The sequence below is a fragment of the Thalassophryne amazonica genome, chromosome 8 (assembly GCF_902500255.1).
Source record: "Thalassophryne amazonica chromosome 8, fThaAma1.1, whole genome shotgun sequence".
Classification (NCBI taxonomy): Eukaryota; Metazoa; Chordata; class Actinopteri; order Batrachoidiformes; family Batrachoididae; genus Thalassophryne; species Thalassophryne amazonica.
This window is the reverse complement of record NC_047110.1, coordinates 9,709,805-9,733,879: the sequence shown is the minus strand read 5'-3', so window position 1 is coordinate 9,733,879 and position 24,075 is coordinate 9,709,805. Positions and strand designations below refer to the sequence as shown.

Sequence of the window (24,075 nt, the reverse complement as noted above, 5' to 3'; positions counted from 1 at the left end):
GCGCATGTCTCCACACAACCCCTGTATGGCTCTGGGGGACTTATGTATGCTTCAGGGGATGGTGGGGGGGTTCGTTGAATGACCAGTGGAAAGTTAATATCGGGCACAGGGTCGGCAGGAGGAGGAGCCGCAGCAGCGCTCTGATCGCGCGCTTCCACCTGTGCGGTGAGAGCCTCCATCCTGCGATTAAGGATGACGTTTTGCTCGGTCATCAAATCCAGCCGAGCGGTAAAGGCGGTGAGGATTTGCTGCAACTCACCGAGCACGCCTCCTGCAGACGCCTGTGCACCCTGCTGTTCCATTGGCTGTCCAACAGATGGGTGACGCCCCTCGGGATCCATGACGCTGGCCGAAGTATCCTGTTGGGGAAAGTATAGCGACACGGACCCACAACAGGGGGCGCAAATGAACGGACAATGAAAGAGTCAAATATGAACACTTTACTGTTGTGAATGAGCACAACACAGAGGAATGTGAAATTTTACAGACAGTCAATCACAAGGGTGACGTGTGGGCAGGCTTGAGGATAGATGACGTCTGTCCTGAGGTGAACCGGAACCACACGATTTCCTCCGCCACCGAACCCGGAGAATACTGGAGCCGCCAAGTCCCGAGTCCCCAGGTGGCCACCGTCTTCGAAGGTCGGATCTGGTACTGCTGGCAGGGAGCAGAGACAATAAGATATGGGTGTGTGCACACCCAGTAGCAACAATGGTGGGAATGCCACCTCCATCTCTAACACACACTCGTGCAGCTCCTGTCTACCCACTTATCTGGTAGAGGTGTGCAGCGGAGCCGTTGCTGGTCACACCGAACGCCGGTCTCACAGACATGGAACACCACAGGAAAACGTCTGCAAAAAAGAGTTCAGACTGATACACAGTTCACTTTCAAGGCTGAGAATACTACCTGAACGGTTTGACGATATGTCGGCGATGAGGTGGAGATGACGTCCGGGTTTTATGGAGTGAGATGATGAAGCATGAATGAGTGACAGCTGTCAGGAGATAATGAGTGACAGCTGTCACCCCCGGCTGTGTCCATGGTGGCAGCGCCCTCTCGTGCCTGAAGCCCGCACTTCAGGCAGGGCGCCCTCTGGTGGTGGGCCAGCAGTACCTCCTCTTCTGGCGGCCCACACAACAGTCTTACTTATGTTAAGGCTGAGACATGACTGGTCAAGCCACTCCATAATCCTTTCCATAGTAGCTGTCAGCTTCCTAGCTGCTAGTTCAGCAGTTTTTGCATGTGTGTATAAGACAGTATCATCAGCATACATTTGCAGATCCATGCCCTGACACACCTGTGGCAGATCATTAATATAAAGACTAAAGAGAAGGGGGCCCAAAACAGAACCTTGTGGCACACCCATTGTACACTTAATGTTATCTGAGAGAACATCCTTAACTTTAACACAAGGCATCCTATCAGATAAATAAGAAGCCATCCATTGCAGCGTTTCTGATGAAATATTAAAATTTGAAAGTTCTGAAATAAGAACACTATGATTTACCATATCAAATGCATTTCTCAAATCCAAGAATATGGCACCAACTACCCCCCCCCCCCCTTATCTAATTTAAATTTCATCTGCTCAATGAGATGCAAAACAGCTGTTTCAGTGGAGTGACTGGGCCTAAAGCCAAACTGCAATGGATGTAAACAAAATTTACTATCCGCGAGATATGTAGTCAGTTGCTTAATTACAACCTTCTCAGCAACTTTCGAAAGCACTGGAAGTATACTTATTGGTCTGAAATTACTCGCTTCATGACGGTCACCAGACTTAAAGATAGGACTGACAATGGCTTGCTTCCAAGCAGTTGGAAAAACATTATGTTTTATTGATAAATTAATTAAGTGAGCAGTAGGTGGCACTAATGTAGCCTGGTGTTTTTTAATAAACATGGTATCGAACTGAAAAACATCCCTACATTTGGAATTCTTTAAAGAACTGATAATTTTATTCACTTCTGTGACATCTGTTTGAGCCAAAACGAAAGCTTCATCAGGAGGAGTGATAGGTGTAATATCCAATTCCGTTTCAGTGAAATTTCTCCCAAGATCGTTTACTGAATCAATAAAATAATGATAAAAAATTTTAGCAACAGCAGACTTGTCATCCGTCAAAATTCTATCAATATTCAATTGAATATCTTCTGGGACAAGTGGCTCATTCCTCATCAAATTATTGATGCCGTGCCATATTAGTTTGCTATTACCACAACATATTGATATTCAACATATTGATTTATTCTGCCTAACAGAAACCTGGTTACAGCAGGATGAATATGTTAGTTTAAATGAGTCAACACCCCCGAGTCACACTAAGTGTCAGAATGCTCGTAGCACGGGCCGGGGCGGAGGATTAGCAGCAGTCTTCCATTCCAGCTTATTAATTAATCAAAAACCCGGACAGAACTTTAATTCATTTGAAAGCTTGTCTCTTAGTCTTGTCCATCCAAATTGGAAGTCCCAAAAACCAGTTTTATTTGTTATTATCTATCGTCCACCTGGTCGTTACTGTGAGTTTCTCTGTGAATTTTCAGACCTTTTGTCTGATTTAGTGCTTAGCTCAGATAAGATAATTATAGTGGGCGATTTTAACATCCACACAGATGCTGAGAATGACAGCCTCAACACTGCATTTAATCTATTATTAGACTCTATTGGCTTTGCTCAAAAAGTAAATGAGTCCACCCACCACTTTAATCATATCTTAGATCTTGTTCTGACTTATGGTATGGAAATAGAAGACTTAACAGTATTCCCTGAAAACTCCCTTCTGTCTGATCATTTCTTAATAACATTTACATTTACTCTGATGGACTACCCAGCAGTGGGGAATAAGTTTCATTACACTAGAAGTCTTTCAGAAAGCGCTGTAACTAGGTTTAAGGATATGATTCCTTCTTTATGTTCTCTAATGCCATATACCAACACAGTGCAGAGTAGCTACCTAAACTCTGTAAGTGAGATAGAGTATCTCGTCAATAGTTTTACATCCTCATTGAAGACAACTTTGGATGCTGTAGCTCCTCTGAAAACGAGAGCTTTAAATCAGAAGTGTCTGACTCCGTGGTATAACTCACAAACTCGTAGCTTAAAGCAGATAACCCGTAAGTTGGAGAGGAAATGGCGTCTCACTAATTTAGAAGATCTTCACTTAGCCTGGAAAAAGAGTCTGTTGCTCTATAAAAAAGCCCTCCGTAAAGCTAGGACATCTTTCTACTCATCACTAATTGAAGAAAATAAGAACAACCCCAGGTTTCTTTTCAGCACTGTAGCCAGGCTGACAAAGAGTCAGAGCTCTGTTGAGCTGAGTATTCCATTAACTTTAACTAGTAATGACTTCATGACTTTCTTTGCTAACAAAATTTTAACTATTAGAGAAAAAATTACTCATAACCATCCCAAAGACGTATCGTTATCTTTGGCTGCTTTCAGTGATGCCGGTATTTGGTTAGACTCTTTCTCTCCGATTGTTCTGTCTGAATTATTTTCATTAGTTACTTCATCCAAACCATCAACATGTTTATTAGACCCCATTCCTACCAGGCTGCTCAAGGAAGCCCTACCATTATTTAATGCTTCGATCTTAAATATGATCAATCTATCTTTGTTAGTTGGCTATGTACCACAGGCTTTTAAGGTGGCAGTAATTAAACCATTACTTAAAAAGCCATCACTTGACCCAGCTATCTTAGCTAATTATAGGCCAATCTCCAACCTTCCTTTTCTCTCAAAAATTCTTGAAAGGGTAGTTGTAAAACAGCTAACTGATCATCTGCAGAGGAATGGTCTATTTGAAGAGTTTCAGTCAGGTTTTAGAATTCATCATAGTACAGAAACAGCATTAGTGAAGGTTACAAATGATCTTCTTATGGCCTCGGACAGTGGACTCATCTCTGTGCTTGTTCTGTTAGACCTCAGTGCTGCTTTTGATACTGTTGACCATAAAATTTTATTACAGAGATTAGAGCATGCCATAGGTATTAAAGGCACTGCGCTGCGGTGGTTTGAATCATATTTGTCTAATAGATTACAGTTTGTTCATGTAAATGGGGAATCTTCTTCACAGACTAAAGTTAATTATGGAGTTCCACAAGGTTCTGTGCTAGGACCAATTTTATTCACTTTATACATGCTTCCCTTAGGCAGTATTATTAGACGGTATTGCTTAAATTTTCATTGTTACGCAGATGATACCCAGTTTTATCTATCCATGAAGCCAGAGGACACACACCAATTAGCTAAACTGCAGGATTGTCTTACAGACATAAAGACATGGATGACCTCTAATTTCCTGCTTTTAAACTCAGATAAAACTGAAGTTATTGTACTTGGCCCCACAAATCTTAGAAACATGGTGTCTAACCAGATCCTTACTCTGGATGGCATTACCCTGACCTCTAGTAATACTGTGAGAAATCTTGGAGTCATTTTTGATCAGGATATGTCATTCAAAGCGCATATTAAACAAATATGTAGGACTGCTTTTTTGCATTTACGCAATATCTCTAAAATCAGAAAGGTCTTGTCTCAGAGTGATGCTGAAAAACTAATTCATGCATTTATTTCCTCTAGGCTGGACTATTGTAATTCATTATTATCAGGTTGTCCTAAAAGTTCCCTAAAAAGCCTTCAGTTAATTCAAAATGCTGCAGCTAGAGTACTGACGGGGACTAGAAGGAGAGAGCATATCTCACCCATATTGGCCTCTCTTCATTGGCTTCCTGTTAATTCTAGAATAGAATTTAAAATTCTTCTTCTTACTTATAAGGTTTTGAATAATCAGGTCCCATCTTATCTTAGGGACCTCGTAGTACCATATCACCCCAATAGAGCGCTTCGCTCTCAGACTGCAGGCTTACTTGTAGTTCCTAGGGTTTGTAAGAGTAGAATGGGAGGCAGAGCCTTCAGCTTTCAGGCTCCTCTCCTGTGGAACCAGCTCCCAATTCAGATCAGGGAGACAGACACCCTCTCTACTTTTAAGATTAGGCTTAAAACTTTCCTTTTTGCTAAAGCTTATAGTTAGGGCTGGATCAGGTGACCCTGAACCATCCCTTAGTTATGCTGCTATAGACGTAGACTGCTGGGGGGTTCCCATGATGCACTGTTTCTTTCTCTTTTTGCTCTGTATGCACCACTCTGCATTTAATCATTAGTGATCGATCTCTGCTCCCCTCCACAGCATGTCTTTTTCCCGGTTCTCTCCCTCAGCCCCAACCAGTCCCAGCAGAAGACTGCCCCTCCCTGAGCCTGGTTCTACTGGAGGTTTCTTCCTGTTAAAAGGGAGTTTTTCCTTCCCACTGTAGCCAAGTGCTTGCTCACAGGGGGTCGTTTTGACCGTTGGGGTTTTACATAATTATTGTATGGCCTTGCCTTACAATATAAAGTGCCTTGGGGCAACTGTTTGTTGTGATTTGGCGCTATATAAAAAAAATTGATTGATTGATTGATTACCTTTAGCATTATGTAAAATATTAAGATAAAATTTAGATTTAGCCTGCCTCAGTTCATAAATAACCTTATTCCTTAGGCCTTTAAAAATCAGCAAGTCTGTGCTCACTTTAGACTTAATGGCTTTTCTTAGCGCAGCATCCCTTTCTTTCATGAGTTTCCACACATTGTCAGTTAACCATGGTAGATTTTGCTTTCTTTTACATTTTTTCTGGATTTTAACAGTAAAACGTTCTCTTACCAGAGTTAATATTATTGACAAATATATTACAACTGCCCTCCAAATCCTCAGAGGCTATTACATCCTCCCAGCTTAGATCACTGATTTCATTGTCAAACTCAGCTTGCTGAGTTTTGGGTATGTCTAAGAAATTTATTGGAGTTTTTGAACTTCCTAGCTACCAAAGTCAGATTATGATCAGATAACCCAGTAATGAGGTTATAGTTATTCTTTCTGGTTTATTGGTAAAAATTAGGTCAAGTTGTGTGCTAGATTATTTGGCAATTCTTGCCACTCCTTTTATGAGCTGATCTAAGTTATATTTATCTGCCAAGCCTTTCAACTTTTTTCTCTTTACACTATCTCCCCAGTCTAAATTGAAATCACCCATAAGAATTAACTCTTTGTTGTGATTACATTCTCTGAGCATTTCTGTCAACTAATCATAAAATGCATCATTTGCAGAGGGGGGTCTGTACACTCCAGTAATAGTAAAAGACATTTGCTGGGATAAAATAATTTTCAATCCGACGTATTCCAGCGTATTAGCAGCTTTAAAAACCACCCGTTCACATTTAATGTCATTTCTTACATATATTAACACCCCTCCTCCCCGACCCACAGGTCTGTCCCGTCTGAAACACTGATAACCTGGCACCATAAATACATGAGAGGGAGTGGAGGACTGTAGCCACGTTTCAGAAATACAAAGAAAATCCAGATTAGAATCTGATGTAAATACAGTCCAAGACATATTCAGTGACTTGGAAATGTTCATTTTCCATCCTCTGACTGTCTGTAGAAAACTGGCAATAAAACTGATTATTATTTATAGCAGTAGTTTTCAAACTGTGAGGTGCCCCCCCCCCCAGTTTTTTTTTTTTTTTTGGAGGGGGGGGGGGGGGGGGAGCAAAAAAATAACTGTAAACATTGTTAACTAACAAAAGAAGAAGGGGAAAAAGGAAAAAGAAAGCATTGTTTACATTAGCTTGGGACTCCGACAAGGGCGGTCGCATCTCCTCCACTGTCCCTTATCTCTGTTCTCTCTGTTCTCTGCCTTTAACCTTCAAGTCCCTACTTCCCCAGACTGTGAATTTCTCAAATTATATTGGATTCTGGATCTATTGGACTACTATTGGATTAACCATGGAATTGATCAGCTGGTCTCTGAACGCTATTGACACCATTTTTTCTACAAGAAGGTCAGGACTGGAGGATCCTACCTGCCCAGATGGAACGTATCCTGCTGGCTATGCCCTCGACTCCTGAGGGTCTTGATGTGTTGCATGCTTGGCGCCTTTCTCTGTTGAGGACATCGAGGATTTATTCATTTTTGGTCTCATGGTAGCAGGGCTGGTACTTTCTGGCTTATGTGCTGCCCTGATCTACCGGAAAATTGGCAAGACGGTGGCATCAAAAACCACGGCCCCTCGCTTGTCTGTCATGATTAAGGAGGTTGGCAAGGCAGTGCATTCTCAGACTGTGTTGACTCTTGAACTCAGACGCAAATTGGATGACATCTTGGAGCAGATGCATGCCTTGCAGTTGAAGCTGAAGGTTTCGGAGGCCGGTCAATATTCTTAATTCATAATTGGGAATATTCTTAATTCATAATTTGGTTGTTCAAGTGGAACTGTTAAAAGTGTTTTTCACTGCTCAACCACAACACTCCAGGCTTATCTAGCCTCAAGGACAAATTGCCCAGTGTTTTCCTCCAGAGGAATGTCTCCAGGCTCTGGTGAGATTATTCGGCTCCTTCTTATCTCAACCCACAAAGACAATAAACTGACAGACTTACACATGGACAAGACTGAAGCATGGTCCATTTTCCCCTTTACCTCCCTTCCTGCTCCCCCATCACATACCCCATCCCGGCCACCGCTCATGCCACCCGTTCCCCCTCCGGGGGCTGCGCGGTTTTTAAACTGCGGCAGGTCCCCGTTCCCCCCAAGCTAAATCAAATCAAAATCAAATCAACTTTATTTATATAGCACCAAATCACAACAAACAGCTGCCCCAAGGCGCTTTATATTGTAAGGCAAGGCCATACAATAATTACGGAAAAACCCCAATGGTCAAAACGGCCCCTGTGAGCAAGCACTTGGCGACAGTCGGAAGGAAAAACTCCCTTTTAACAGGAAGAAACCTCCAGCAGAACCAGGCTCAGGGAGGGGCAGTCTTCTGTTGGGACTGGTTGGGGCTGAGGGGGAGAACCAGGAAAAAGACATGCTGTGGAAGAGAGCAGAGATCAATCACTAATGATTAAATGCAGAGTGGTGCATATAGAGTAAAAAGAGAAAGAAACACTCAGTGCATCATGGGAACCCCCCAGCAGTCTAAGTCTATAGCAGCATAACTAAGGGATGGTTCAGGGTCACCTGATCCAGCCCTAACTATAAGCTTTAGCAAAAAGGAAAGTTTTAAGCCTAATCTTAAAAGTAGAGAGGGTGTCTGTCTCCCTGATCTGAATTGGGAGCTGGTTCCACAGGAGAGGAGCCTGAAAGCTGAAGGCTCTGCCTCCCATTCTACTCTTACAAACCCTAGGAACTACAAGTAAGCCTGCAGTCTGAGAGCGAAGCGCTCTGTTGGGGTGATATGGTACTATGAGGTCCCTAAGATAAGATGGGACCTGATTATTCAAAACCTTATAAGTAAGAAGAAGAATTTTAAATTCTATTCTAGAATTAACAGGAAGCCAATGAAGAGAGGCCAATATGGGTGAGATATGCTCCGCCCAAGCTAGCGGCGGCGCAACTCCAGTTGCAGTGGCCTTCACCCACTTTACCTCAGTTCGGATTTGCTTCAAGTTTAGTGCACATAAACAATGTCAAATGTATATGTGTTGTCTTTAATTTTGATGTGTGCCATTATTACGGTAAACAAGTAATAATTGTGGATTAATTGTTGTATCTTGTCTGAGGTAATTGGAGTGTAAACGTAGTTGCCCTTTTTTAGGATCAATAAAGTTGTCTGAAGTCTGAAGTTGTTAGCTAACATGCCAGGAGCAAAATGGATAGATTTTTAGTGCGCAAATCTACCAGACAGAGTTTGGGGCAACCAAAAAAAGAAGAAAGTAGAGGACAGTCATTTGCTCCTCTCCACAGTGCATCCCCACATCAGCCACCTGTGCGCGTCAAAGACCCAGACTCATTACTCGCACTAAACAAGAGGTGAGACTAGATGAGAGACTAATTATGTATAAAAAGTGTAATTAATATTATTTATGTTAAAATGTGTTTGTGTGTTTTTAAACATCTTTGACATAACTGAGATGTTTAAATGTAAAAAAAATATTTAAACTATGACAAAAGGCAAATACCTCAACACCCCGAATTAATGGAGTGTGAGGCTGGCTGGAGACTGTTTGCCCGCATTCGTTCCACTATACTGTTGTGACGAAAAGTGAGCTGAGCCAAAAGGCAAAACCCACGATCTACTGGTCAGTCTTCATTCCTACTCCCACCTATAGTCAGTGGTGGGCACAGATAACCAAAAAATTAACTTCGATAACAGGTAATCAGATAACTGAAAAGCTATCTTTGATAAAGATAACCCCATAAACCACCCAAAAATGTTTCGGAAGTTGCAGATAACCGATAAATTCCAGTATTGTCTCTGGTACATTTGCAACTACTAACAACATCGGCCATCTTTGTACTCCTCATAGAAGCTATGTGATGACGTGCACAATGTGAGTGTCCAATCGGAATTGCTTCACTGTCACATGGTTTTCCAAAATCCAGTTGTAGGGCAGATTCACCTCGCGTGAAAAGCCAAAGATCGTTTTCATGAGTGATGTGTTACTAGTTGGCCCATTTGAATAGCCCCCTGAGTGCTCCAATCAGTACATCAGTGCGCCCTGCACAGCAGTGAGTGAAAGCAGACGGAGCAGATGGAGAACCTCTGATGACATTGTCACATGCTCAAACAAAGAGTGTGTGACTATCAGGATTGCTCCACTAGTTTGCATGTGAATGTTACTGGATAACTCTGTTGCTTTCTCGGCATAAAGCACTGTTTACCATATCAATGGAGCGAGGGGGAGGGCCGCTCCTCAGACTGTAAGGAGCCAAAGTGGGCCAAAGTGTGAATGAAAGTTGCTTTAGGAGCAGCACAGAACACTCCAAAACACAGTAGAAGTTTGTGATGTAACCTTTGTGTAATAGCAGACAGAAATTGCTTTGAGATGAAGACAAAAAATGCATAGACCATTTTGTATATATTGTTCAAAATGTGCATTTGTGTTTATTGTTTGAACCTTTTTGTTGTACAGTCTTTCACACAAGACATCAAATTACATTTATAGCGTGTCAAAACAGTTATTTATTATAGTTTGCTGTGTGTTTTGAATAAATGTGTGTGGAAAATTATTTTCCGCTTTACTTTTTTCTTTCTTATCTCTGATTGTAAACCTTTATTACACTTATAAAACACAACAAATCATATATATTATGAAAGCACAGGTTGTCCTGAAAAAAGAGACATAAAACTTGATTGTGTGATGCAGGGAGAGCTGTTAAAAGCAATAATAAAACATTTATGCCAGGCGAGTGAACTATCCAAAAAAATACCCTCAGACCCCAGAGGGTTAACACCATGGTGGTGCAATGATTGTGCATGTGAGACAGTCAGCTGGTGTACAACAACAAAAACCTGGTTAGAAGGCACCAGCTATTCATTAAGTTCTCTGTAACACTATTCCGTTTATTCCGTTTTTTTTTTGTTTTTTTTACATGTTTCAGAAATGCCAGGGTTACCAACTTAGGGACTTTGGTTGGAGTGAGACTCTGCAAGCACGTAGCACACGCCGAAATGTTTTGGCAACCCTAACCCTAATTTAAAAAAAAAACAGTCTTTGTTTACTAATAAAAATAAAAGAAGGGAAACACTGCTTGATTCATCTCCTCTCTTCTCCATCCTCCTTCCATTTTCCAAAATAGCAAGGTGATCTGCAAGCATGTGAGAGGCAAATAAAGAAAAATGCTTAAAATGGTTGGGGTTCAAGGGGGACCTGGCTGGGGGCTAGAAATCTTCAGAAGCTGAAGAGTTTTAGCCATGCTAATGCTCCCCAGAACCATTTTCTGCAGTGAATTTGCAAGGAGAGATAGAAAGGATGGAGGCAGTTATTTGTCCAACTCTTTACAAGCTGGAAAAAAATCTGTCTTCACATGCCAGCAGCTTCTGTGCCCTGTGAGTCTTCTCCTAAACTGGGGAGAAGGAACAGACTTAAGCTTAACACCGCTGAAATGATCTTGTTTTTAAATAAAAACCTTTGAATCCCCAAATCCCCTTCATTTTGTACAACTATGGTCATAACAGTCCCTAGCTGCACAAACATTTGACAATTTTTATCTCTATTACATACAGTATTCTATGATGGCACCATCACATTATAACACAAGTATATTATTGTCTTTAAACTAAAATATAGTCACAAATTTCAAGATACACATAAAACCTTTATTATTTAACATCCATAACAGTGCTGGCTGTTTCATTGTTCCATGCAAGTGCTACGTTAAAGATTGGCCAGCAGATGTAGCGATATTAAATTGTATCAAATGCTTCAAAACGCAACCATTTCAACACAATTGCTTCACACTGATTTAGTGGTTTAAAAGGCTTAGAATTCTCTGTCACTAATATTAGCCATAAAATAAATCAGCTACCACACATTTTTACCACATGTGCACGGATAAACTTACAATCATGAATACTTGCTAACCAGGACATTAAATAACGTGTGCCACGTCCTTTAAGTTACCTAGCCCCTACATATCGTACGTCAGACAACATTTACAACTAGTTGAAGTCTGTAGCCTACTGTCTCTCAGCACACAAACAGACTGATCAGGCTACGGCTGTAGTGACAAGGGACCCAAGTCTTTTAGACAATAGATTATTTGATTTATTAGGCTATTTATCATCTTACCCTGTCATCCAAAACTTTCTATTGTGCATTAGTGGCCGACTCACAACCAAGCTCCGGACCTATGCTTGAACTCTCTCTGATCTCTTCATGTGCAGCTGACATCTCAGGTGACAGGTTTGCAGTGAATCAGTGATCAGAGAATACTGCAGCGAGAACGCTGTAAGCAGATAGCTGTTTTGGGTGTGGGCCTCAAACTCCTCTCCTTTCATTAAGAAATACTGTGCTGTGGTCTGGTCTAGTCTAATGTAGTCATCAACAGAAAATTAACGGGAGAAATTTTTGTTTTGGCATGACATTTCTTGAGATTGATGATGAAAGCGTGAGCGTTACACCAGATGCGTGAGAGTTGGCAACCCTGAAATGCTCCTGTGATTAGAGGATGGACTGGAGGACATGTTGAGACAAACACTACGTATTTTAATGGTGGATACAAACACAAGAAGAGCTGTCGCTTTGTGAACTTGTCAGAGTGTCATATCACAAGTGGTGATATGTGCCAGTACAGAGCTGGCAGAGGGTGCAGCTGCCGCGACGCTCCGCTACAGGAAAAACACCTCTGTTGAAAGCCTTAAGGACAAGTTGGAACATGTCCTGCCTGTTAAACAATTTCTCATATACTCACTCCACTGAAAGCCATCAAAAGCCGCCTGGATTTTACAAATGGTTATCAACACGGAGGTGTTTTTCCTGTGCCGCCGCACCGCATCGGCTGCGTCCCGACGCGCGGATCCGTCCGCACGTCTTTCATTAAAAAATCTCCTTTAACAGTGGAATATCCGGATAAAATGCTGAAACCGACTTCTTCTGAAACTTCTCTGTTCTCTCACGACGTCCTGGATCAATAGAGCCTGAAATGTGGAGGTTTTAAGCTTGAAACAGGCTGACGACGGCGGCTGAGAGCGCTGAGCGACGTCTCGCACCGTGGGAAGTCCTTAAAGCGACAGAATCACCTCAAAATCTCTCATCAGCTGTTAAAATTTTCACTGAAAACCAGCTTAATTTTTCGAACCATGTCCACTTCGATGTGTCTCACAGGTTTAGAAAAAATTTTGATCAAACAAAGCGCCAGTCTCTCAGCAACTTCTCAGACAAAGGAATTCCGACGAGGGGCTGGACGACTCCTCCCACAAGGAGTGCTCACAGGCGAATGACGTCACCGACAGGCGTGGAAAAACTCACGCATGCGCACGAGGGTTCAAGCATGTCTGACGTAAAAACATATGAATGAAATCCATATAGTTTTTGAAAAAAATAAAAAGGACCGTTACTTTATTGACAGCCCTCGTATATATATTTATACCACGGTCAGTGAGAATTCCATGTCTAACTGACGTGCATTATTTTCATGTATACACACACGTAGTTCGGCAAGTTAAGTCACTGTTATAATCACTCAGCTGTGGTCGTCACCATAGCAACGCGCAAGTCACTTGGCACAGATCAGCTGTGTTTTGACAGGTGAATGACAGAAACGTGATAAAACATGGATTTCCAAGTGAATTTTAATATTGTTGGCCAAAATAAAACGTTTGAGGAATGGGAAGAGGAGATCAAACGAGAAGAACAGCAAAAGCAACGGCATAATGATTTAACATCGGACGAACTGGACAAGATTGAAGACGGGAAAGAAGAACAGAACGGTTCTATCCGTGCGGGCGGCCGAGCGCTCCGCATCAAAACAGCAAGCGTAGTTTTCTTGACTTGTTTGCCTAGGTTTGTCACAGGCGACAGCAGAGAGGAGGGCGGTGTGAGCGGCCCGCTGCGGCTCAAGCTTGCAGACTCGGTAAGCGCATCAGAGGCAAAACATAAAATAGTCCCAAATACTCACACATTTTTATCAAGTTCTGTTAGCTGACTGTGTGGGACCGTGGTATAAGCAGATTAAACAACTCGAAGCCATGCATTATACGGTTTGAATGCACTTCGCGGAGCAACACCACTCCACTTCGCGTCATGGTGTTTCAGACTCCGCGTCGTGCATTCAAACCGTATAATGCACAGCTTCTCGTTGTTTAATCCTTACACATATACATATATATATATATATATATAGAGAGAGAGAGAGAGAGAGAGAGAGAGAGAGAGAGAGAGAGAGAGAGAGAGAGAGAGAGAGAGAGAGAGTGCTTTTCCATCTATATCAGCAGCTCAAAACGGTTTACAATGATGACTCACATTAACCCATTCACACAGACACACTCACATGTCAGGGTGCTGCTGACATCCAAGGATCCTCTGGTCCGAAGCCCACTGCTTTACCACTAGACCATCATCTCCCTATTAAACTAGCCAACAGTGTATCAGGGAGAAACTCTTTTGCGAACTATCAGGGTTGGTTTGCAAACTATCTGTCTGACAGAATGCAATGTACACACTTCAGTGGTAGTTTCTCCATAATGTTAAAAGTCTCCTCTGGTGTGACTCAGGGCTCTGTTTTAGGTCCAATTTTGTTTAGTGGATGTACTTGGCAGAAATGTCCCGGATGCTAAATTCCATTTTTATGCTGATGCCACTGTTATTTACTGTTGTGGCTCCACCCTTGCTAAGGCTGTTGGCTTTCTACAGGCCGCCTTTAACCTTATGGAACGTCAGCTTGTAAATTTGAAACTCGTTCTTAATGTTTCTAAAACCAAATTTAGGATTTTTTCAAATGGCAGGAAGACACCCGAATGTGTTCTCCCTGCAAGGATACACGATTGAGCTTGTGCCTTGCTACAAGTATTTGGGTGTGCTGACTGATGACAGACTTTCTTTTAAGTCTCATATAGAGAACCTGATCAAAAAACTAAAGCTAAAACTGGGGTTCTTTTATCGTAACAGGACGTGTTTTAGCTTTGCTGCTAGGAAGAATTTAGTAGCTGCCACCTTTCTTCCTTTATTACCTTCTTTATATGCATGCCCCTGCAAATTGTCTCCAATCTCTGGACTCCGTGTATCACAGTGCCCTAAGGTTTGTTACACATTGCAAAACCTTCACTCACCATTGTACTTTATATAGCAGAGTTGAGTGGCCCTCATTGGCTGCACGTCGTCTCTCACACTGGCACATTTTTATTTACAAAGCGATCGTAGGTCTACTCCCCCAATATCTATGTGGCTACATTTCAAGAACCTTACCAAGTACTTTACTATATCAGTATGGTGGTGCAACACAGCGGCCTCCTTGAGTGGACCCACTCCCATGTCGCTATGAAGGTCTCACTCTGAGCTTGTGAAAACACATCAGTTTGTTCTTGTCACACAGTAAAGAACAGGTAATTATTAGAAAATGGAAGAAACACAAGATGACTGTCAGTCTTCCTCCTTGTCTCCTTGCAAGACCTCGCCTCATGGGGTAAAGATTATTCTGAGAAAGCCCAGAACTACATGGGAGGACCTGGTCAATGACCTGAAGAGAGCTGGGACCACAGTCGCAAAGATTACATTAGTAACACATGACGCCGTCATGGTTTAAAATCCTACAGGGCAGCAAGGTCCCCCTGCTCAAGCCAGCACATGTCCAGGCCCGTTTGAAGTTCACCAGTGACCATCTGGATGATCCAGAGGAGGCATGGGAGAAGGTCATGTGGTCAGATGAGACCAAAATAGACGTTTTTGATATCAACTCCACTCACCATGTGTGGAGGATGAGAACAACCCCAAGAACACTGTCCCAACCGTGAAGCATGGGGGTGGAAACATCATACTCTGGGGGTGCTATTCTGCAAAGGGGACAGGACGACTGCACCGTATTGAAGGGAGGATGGATGGGGTCATGTATCGCAAGATTTTGGCAAACAACCTCCTTCCCTCAGTAAGAGCACTGATGGTGGGTCGTGGCTGGGTCTTTCAGCATGACAATGACCCAAAACACACAGCCAGGGCAACTAAGGAGGGACTCCGTAAGAAGCATTCCAAGGTCCAGGAGTGGCCTGGCCAGTCCCCAGACCTGAACTCAATAGAAAATCTTTGGAGGGAGCTGAAACTCCAAACCTGAAAGATCTGGAGAAGATCTGTATGGAGGAGTGGACCAAAATCCCTGCTGCAGTGTGCAAACTTGGTCAAAAACTACAGGAAACATCTGACCTATGTAATTGCAAACAAATTTTTCTGTACCAAATATTAAGGTCTGTTTTTCTATTAGATCAAATACTTATTTCATGCAATAAAATGTAAATGAATTATTTAAAAATCATACAATGTGATTTTCTGTATTTGTTTTTTTAGATTCTGTCTCTCACAGTTGAAGTGTACCTACGATAAAAATTTCAGACCTCTACATTCTTTGTAGGTGGAAAAACTTGCAAAATGGACAGTGGATCAAATACGTATTTGCCTCACTGTAGTTAATACCAAACACTGGTATAAAATGTGTTGTGTGGAATGCAAGCAACTGCTGAGGTGTGTAGAACAGCAGTTGCTGCTCTGATGCGTGGAATGCTGTGTCCAAGACGGAGGTCTAAGAACAGGTGTGATTGCCTGGCAGCTCAGGGAGGACCGACTGTATACTTGTTATTGTGTTTTGGGTGGTTGTGAGGAGTGTCTGAATGGAGGTCGTGTCTGACACAGAGTTTGTTGTTGTGGTCGGAGAGGAAGGCGGAACGGAGGGAATGTCAGGAATCAAAGGAAGGAAGTTTGTAGGGTCCTCCATGTAGAGAGGAACCCGTTGCTGTACAAAGAGTGTTCTAATGTTGCGTAGGTCTGGGTAAACAGTCATGAGGTGGGGTTCGGCGCGAATAATGTCATCTACGGAGTCTAATACTGTGTTTCTTTCAGTACTGATTAATATGTCACTGTAGTTGTGGTATAGGTCCTGGATCTTAAAAAAAGCTTTGGTGGCATTATGGGGGTCAAGGTTGTCAGCATTGCCTATTGTAACCAAGTCGCGGTCTCCCTCAGCTTCTGATGAAAATTCATCCTCAGAGTCTGACCAGTATTGATCAATTTCTGGGAGGGGGGACCTTTATGGCAGGTACAACTCTGGTCACCAAACCCAGTCAGGGAGCCTACCCCTGAACAAGTCATTGAGAGCAAACAAGCCCAGGAACCAGTGAAAAACCCAAGAGTATGCCTCCACCAAATTCCATGCCTGGTCTAGAAATCCAATTTTTTTCCACGGGTGTAACAGCTATGATAGCAATTGCAAAGATAGTTCAGTCTTGAAAAAAATCAATTTCAGCACCACAGTGTCCAGGTTACTGCCTGCTGGATTCATGATTGGCCGGAATCATGGTGTCTGAATGAACCCAACATGCAGACTAACCAGAACAGAATGTAAGGTGAGAAGTGAGTATCAACAAGCTGGGAGAGTTCAAAGGATCCTACAGGAGTCCAGAAAACAAAATGAAATCCACCAAACACAGGCCGAGGGAGGTAACGCACAAACTGAGATCTCCAATTTTTGTAATTGGTGTGATGAATAATTCCAGCATAAAGGGATGTAAACAAATGGCAAAACACACGGAGGTGACAAAGGTAATCCAACTACTAACAACCATGGGAGGAGACAAAGAAGATCGAAATACTCACGACAAACTCACGGTGGGAACCACAAAGAAGAATCCAGCAAATCAAACAGGAAACAAAACAGGCTTAAATAGTGGAACACAACTAAACAAACAAGTGTCAGGCGTGGCAGACACAGAAAAAATAGGGGCAGCTGGAACACAACACACACACACTGAAACTAGCACACACACACACACACACACACACACACACACACACACACACACACACACACACACACACACAAAATCAACGTGACTCAGAAAGAGACCCAGGGTTAAGTGGAATCAAAAACAAGACAACCAAGTACAAAACCAAGAAAATAAAGGCAGAAAACAGACATGGAACTCAAAATAAGTGCAAACACAGGAAAACACACGAGGAACAAAACTGTACTATATATAAACAACTATAAACAAAGGGACGTAGACAGGGGACAAACCACAAAAATAACAAATAAAAGCCCAGACAGAACACAAAGATCATTCAACATAAGGCACACACTGTGGACAAACCACAACACGTGCTTGCATAATGTCATATAGTTTTTCAGAATCTTTGTGTTTCACAATCATTTATAAAGGCTATGGTTCAATGACAAGTAGCTCCTGAACTATCTGTAGTTCCTGACAGCATCGGCTACCTGGAACCACAGGATACCACACTTTGGACACAGGTAGCATATACATTATCTTAAATTTACCCTGAAAAAAATATTCTCCATAAAGACATAGGATAACTTGATTATTTGTATCAATTCATACAACTGCGACCAAGAGCCATTCATGTCTTGCAAAAGTAAAGACCATCATCTATGTCAGAAATCTTCAACTTCAGTCCTCGAGGGCTGGTGTCCTGCACCTTTTAGATGTGTCCCTGGTCCAACACACCTGAATTAAATGGCTGAATTACCTCCTCAGTATGCAGTCAAGTTCTCCAGAGTGCTGCTAACGACCTCATTAATTGACTCAGGTGTTTTGACGACAATCAGCAACAATGACTTATTGCTGTCTCGTGTTTGCCTCCAACAAACACAAGTCAGCAATAAGAGCTCATGCTGACTTGTTAACTGTGGGTTTGAATGTATGAATGTGTTGAATCTATGCTGAGCAGCTTGTGGACTCCTGGTTACAGTGAAGGACTGTCTGTGACTGTCCGTCTTCTCTGCACTCCTCAGATGCATTCTGTGGAACGAGTGTTCAAGTTCATTGACCTGCCATCAGAGGAGCCGCTGTCTGCCAAAGGAGGGAAAGGAGGTGGTAAAGGAGGTCCTGACCTGGTTATCGAAAATCCACACGCCCATGACTGCTGGCCCAACAGAGGACAGATAAATGTCCAAGGCCTCACTGTGAAACACACAGAGGCCGGACGTGCAATACTCAGCGATGTCTCCTTCAGTGTGGACGGAGGACACAGTGTAAGCACTGAGTGAGGCAGAAGGAAAGGTTGATTTGGATTTTGATGAAACCTTAAAGAGGGCATTTTGGCATTGTTTTATTGGTTTTTAAACTTGATTCAAGGAAGATGTTGCAAATATCAGTCAAAGCAAGGTCATAAAAGTAAAAGCATACTGGTGTGACTGTTGGAGAGCAGTTGGTGACACAACTTAGTGACAAAATGCTCAAAAACGCAGCAGGTTCCTACTTCATTTTCTGAAAACAGGCAACGATTTAATTTACACTGTTTCCAGTTAGACACCAGTCACAGTTGGTGTCACAGTCAAGTGTGAAGCAGCTGGGATGAGGATCAGCTCCTCTAAATCTGAGGCCATGGTTCTCAGCAGGAAATCAATGGATTCCTTCTTGTCCGAAGTGAAGTAGTTCAAGTACCTTGGGCTCTTGTTCATGAGCGAGGGGACAATGGAGCATGAGATTGGCCGGAGAATCAGTGCAGCAGGGGCAGTGTTGCATTCGCTCTACTGTACTGTTGTGATGAAAAGGGAACTGAGCCAAAAGGCGAAGCTCTCGATCTACTGGTGCATCTTCGTTCCTACTCTCACCTATGGTCATGAGGGATGGGTCATGACCAAAAAACTAGATCGTGGGTACAAGCAGCCAAAATGGGCATCCTTAAGAGGGTGGCTGGTGTCTTCCTTAGAGATAGGGTGAGAGGTTCGGTCATCCGTGGGGAGCTTGGTGTAGAGCTGCTGCTCCTTTGCGTTGAAAGGAGCCAGCTGAGGTGGTTTGGGCATCTGGTAAGGATGCTACCTGGGCTCCTCCCTAGGGCCCAGGCACGTCCATCTGGGCGGAGACCCTGGGAAGACCCAGGACTAGGTGGAAAGATTATATCTCCACACTGGCCTGGGAATGCCTCGGGATCCCCCAGTCAGATGTGGTCAGTCTGGCCCGGGAAAGGGAAATCTGGGGTCCCCTGCTAGAGATGTTGCTCCTGTGACCCGATCCCGGATAAGCGGTTGAAAATGAGTGATGAGTGAGGGAGTAAATATTGAAATAATATTAAATTTTACGAAATATAATAACATTTATAGCGCACTCACTGACTTGCAGAATGATGTCCCTGCTGGATCTAGTGTCCTATCTTCCATGTCCAGTATACGAGGTCTGTTAGAAAAGTATCAGACCTTTTTATTTTTTTCAAAAACCTGATGGATTTGAATCACGTGTGCTTGCATGAGCCAACCTTGAACCTTCGTGCGCATGCGTGATTTTTTTCACGCCTGTCGGTTACGTCATTTGCTTGTAAGCAGCCTTTGTGTGAGGATGGGTGGAGTCTCTCATCATTTTTTCTTTGCAAGGAAATGGCGGAACAACTGGAGCAGCGCGACTTCATCAAATTTTGCCAGACACTGGGCCATAGCCAGGTGGAAACCATTCAGATAATTCAGACGGCTTTCGGTGACAAGCCTCTGGGCATCACACAGATTAAGGAGCAGTACAACTGGTTTAAAGACGGCCGCACAACGGTGGAGAGCGAGCCACGCTCCGTTCGGCCATCAGCATGCTGAAATGACCAGATCATTTCTAAAGTGAACGCTGTGGTGATGTGGGACCGTCGTGTGATTATCCGAGAAATTGCAGAAGAGGTGGACATCAGCACTTTTTTTCAGCACATTCCACTGTGAAAGAAGATTTTGCCATGAAAAGAGTGGTGGCGAAATTCATCAGCACGAAACTGATGGCGCAGCAACAGCGCCTCCGTGATGAAGCCTTGGGACATGGCCTGACATGCCTAGCTCTTGCACCATTCGGAAGATTTAGACGGCTTTCAATGGCTTTTCAGTCGTGTGACTATCCGAGAAATTGTGGACGAGGTGAGCATGCCACAACATGTCCTGTGAGGCTTCATCACAGAGGCGCTGTTGCTGCGCCATCAGCTTCGTGCCAATGAATTTCGCCGCCACTCTTTTCATGGCAAAATCTTCTTTCACAGTGGAATGTGCCGAAAAAGTGCTGATGTCCACCTCTTCCGCAATTTCTCGGATAATCACACGATGGTCCCACATCACCACAGCGTTCACTCTGGAAATGATCCGGTCATTTCAGCGTGTTCATGCCGATCAGAGCGCGGCGCACTCTTCACTGTTGTGCAGACGTCTTTAAACCAGTTGTACCACTCCTTAATCTGTGTGATGCCCAGAGGATCGTCACAGAAAGCCGTCTGAATAATCCGAATAGTTTCCACCTGGCTGTGGCCCAGGTTCTGGCAAAATTTGATGAAGTCGCGCTGCTCCAGTTGTTCCGCCATTTCCTTGCAAAGAAAAAACGACGAGCGACTCCACCCATCCTAACACAAAGGCTGCTTACAAGCCAGGCCCAGTGGCAGTTTATCACAGGGGGCGGGGTCACTTCCCCCCCCCCAAAAAAGTGCGCACCAGAGGAGACGTGCCTCTGAGCGTGCATAATGAATTGGGTGCGCTCCTGGAAAACTCGTGTATTTAGGCTACACCGTTGTAAGAGACTGACTAAGAGTAAAGAGTGATGACAGTATTTTTTTAATTATTATTTGAACGTATAGACCCTCGGTCAAGTGATCTCCTGCATACCACACAGAGCCGGTGTTCTGTCGAGATGAGGTGCGCCAACTTTCGACAATCTGAGCTGTGACGTACCTTCGTGTTGTCCAATAGGAGCGACGCATCAGGCCAAAACACGGAAGACTTGTGGCAGAAACCACTGATCTGTACAAAATGGATCGGACCAATCTGATTGGTGCAGAAACCACTGATCTGTACAAAACATTAGCGTGTGACAGGACTGCTCATTTATAGAGCAGTTTTCTGAAGAAAAATCATTGGAAAAGTTTTTTCGTTGTTGTTTGTTACCTCAAAATTTCTGATTACTGTTAAAAAAAAGTTTAGAACACTTGTAATTAAAATAGCTAAATAAATCAATAAATGGTTCTTTAGAAACCTTTCATCTGTAAATTAAAACCACCTGTTATTTCAGATTAGATAATTTCTTGTTTAACATAAGGAACCTCAGACATTTATTTTTAGACAAAATAACATGGAAACTTGTATATTTTTTAAGTCTGGTAGATTATTTATATCTCATTTCAACCAGAAAAACAAACACTAAATAAATACAAATGTTTATTATAAATGCAAAAGGAAATAATTTAACAATGACTGCAGTGTGATTGTAAAGTAGGATTTCTGTGACATAAACCTCGATTAATTTTTTTATAGTAATTTAAACTTGTAATTTCGTCAAAATATGTAATTGCCTTTAATGTTGTTATCAGGACAGAGTCATTTCTAAAATATGAATTTGAGCACAATAAGTGGAGAGCTTCTACCTGTGCAAATGTCTTTTGACTTTGATTCGTGGACATTTTTAATGATCTGTTCATTTATTGTTAAAATATAAAATGAAACAGCTTTTTTAAAAATAATAAAATAGTTGCTGTTCAAAGAGCCTTTTATTTAGAAGCAGGTGATGTTCTGCTGGATTCTTGGGACCAGATGAAGGTCTCTTCTGCAGCTTTGAACTCTGGTGGTGTTGCTGAAAAGCAGATGTTTTCTTTCGACTGGACTTCATGGTGTTCAGCTCATCAGTGGAAGTTTGGTTGTCTGCACAGCAAATGTTCCTGATTGGGACAAATAAAAATATTTCTTTAAATATAAAGAAACACTAAACAGTTTATACATTAAAAAAAGGGGGGGAAAACAGCAAAAAAACAAAAAAACACGATGGAAAAAAACGCCCGAAAAATAAGTTATTTAAAGTTGAGCTTTTGTGGTGTCTGAAAAAAGCTGTAGCTTTATTTGGTAAAAATAAAAAAGACTGAACCATTTACAAATTAAAAGTGTTCACTCAGATCAACTGTGCTAAAAGGCTAAGCTAACGTTAGCCGATCATTAAACCTTCACAGTTCAGTAAACGTCACGTTTTGTTTTTACATTATTCACCTCAGTAAAGCTGCAGAACTAAACTCCGTTGGGCAAACTGGGACTTCGCATATATCCAAAAAGTGGGAGAGTTTGGACTGAGTGGGTTTGCTCCATTACCCCGGCGGCCTGGATCGCTCTGCTCAGTGATGATGCCTGAAGGCCGGCTTCTCCTTGTGGGTCGGCCCGCTGTCGCGGTTCGATTGATATCCCACAAAGTCGTCAGTCCTCCCTCGGTCGGCGTCACTCCGAAAAGTAGCTGAATAAAAGCTTCTCTCAGCAGGGTGATGGGAGAATCGTTCTACTGCTGTTTTTTAAAGATTTTTTGTGGTTCAGGCGACGCAAATTCAAGATGGTGATCGCTGAACATTATTCAGGTTGTGGAAACAGCCAGAGTGTGACGTAGCAATCTCCCCTTGCCGCTTCCGAAGCGATGCGTCTGACGTCACGACGCGTTGAAAACGCACCACCCTCTGCCCGCACTGACAAGCGCAACCCTCAACCTATCAAATTCCCTTGAACACAGACACACGCCATATCTGTTTTGTTTTAAAATTAATTACTTTAGTTAATTAATTTGGTTTATTTGTTAAATACGTGATATTATTGAATAACTAATATTTTGCTATATTTTCCAGTATTTCGTTTCTTTCTTTTTTATTTTTTTGATAATTCTAACATCCGAGGGGGCAAGGTTGATGACGTGAGGGGCTTTGCCCCCAAATGCCCCCCCGTGGCGCTGGCTATGTTACAAGCAAATGACACAACTGACAGGCGTGAAAAAAATCACGCATACGCACGAAGGTTCAAGGTTGGCTCATGCAAGCACACGTGATTCAAATCGATCAGGTTTTTGAAAAAAATAAAAAGGTCCAATACTTTTCTAACAGACCTCGTATAATCCATGCTTATATGATCCATTTGTCCTCGTCTCTGACATCCGTGCACAGCAATGGTTCATGTATTGGACCTGCCTTTTCTCCGTGATGCAGTGATGTCCAGCAGTACTTCAAGGTGTGTGCGTCCTCTGATTTGATTTGATTTATTCAGCAATAACATTGTAAGTCCCTTTTGCTGTTCCCTTGTTTTTTTCCACTCGGGTGTCCACAGCAGATTTGAGATGGATCTGCACATTGATTTGGCACAGATAAGTCCTCCTCTGTTGGGCTCTTACAGACATATGACGTCACATTTCCACGGCATGACATTAGCAGATAGATTTTCCTGATTTAAAGACATATATGTGCACCTGTTGGAACTGGATATGAACAGTGTGTCGTTTAATGAAAGCATTTCGTCATATTTCCTCTAGTTGTGTGTCCCTCACAATGAGCACATCAAAGAACTCCCACAGCATGTCCTCAGAGAGAGAGAGAGAGATGGAGAGAGAGAGGAGGGGGGAACAGAAACAGAGAGCGAGAACGGGGGCTGAGACATAGAGACAAGACAGAGGGAGAGAGTGAGGGAGAGAGAGGGGGATAAACAGAATTAGAGAGGGAGAGACAGGGAGAGAGAGAACAGGAGAGGGAGAGAGCACAAGATACAGAGAAAGAGAGGGGTGAAGAGAGAAAGAGGGGAAGAGAGAGAGAACAGAAAAGGGAGAGTTAGGATGAAACAGGGGGGGAGAGA

General features: G+C 42.8%; 1 protein-coding gene across 1 annotated transcript in view; it reads left to right on the top strand.

Moving 5' to 3' along the window:
- cftr (CF transmembrane conductance regulator) overlaps positions 1-24,075 on the top strand; it is a 361,955-nt gene that overhangs the window by 290,381 nt on the left and 47,499 nt on the right. The window contains 1 exon segment of the mRNA XM_034175733.1: positions 18,274-18,513. Coding sequence (XP_034031624.1) covers positions 18,274-18,513 — 240 coding nt within the window.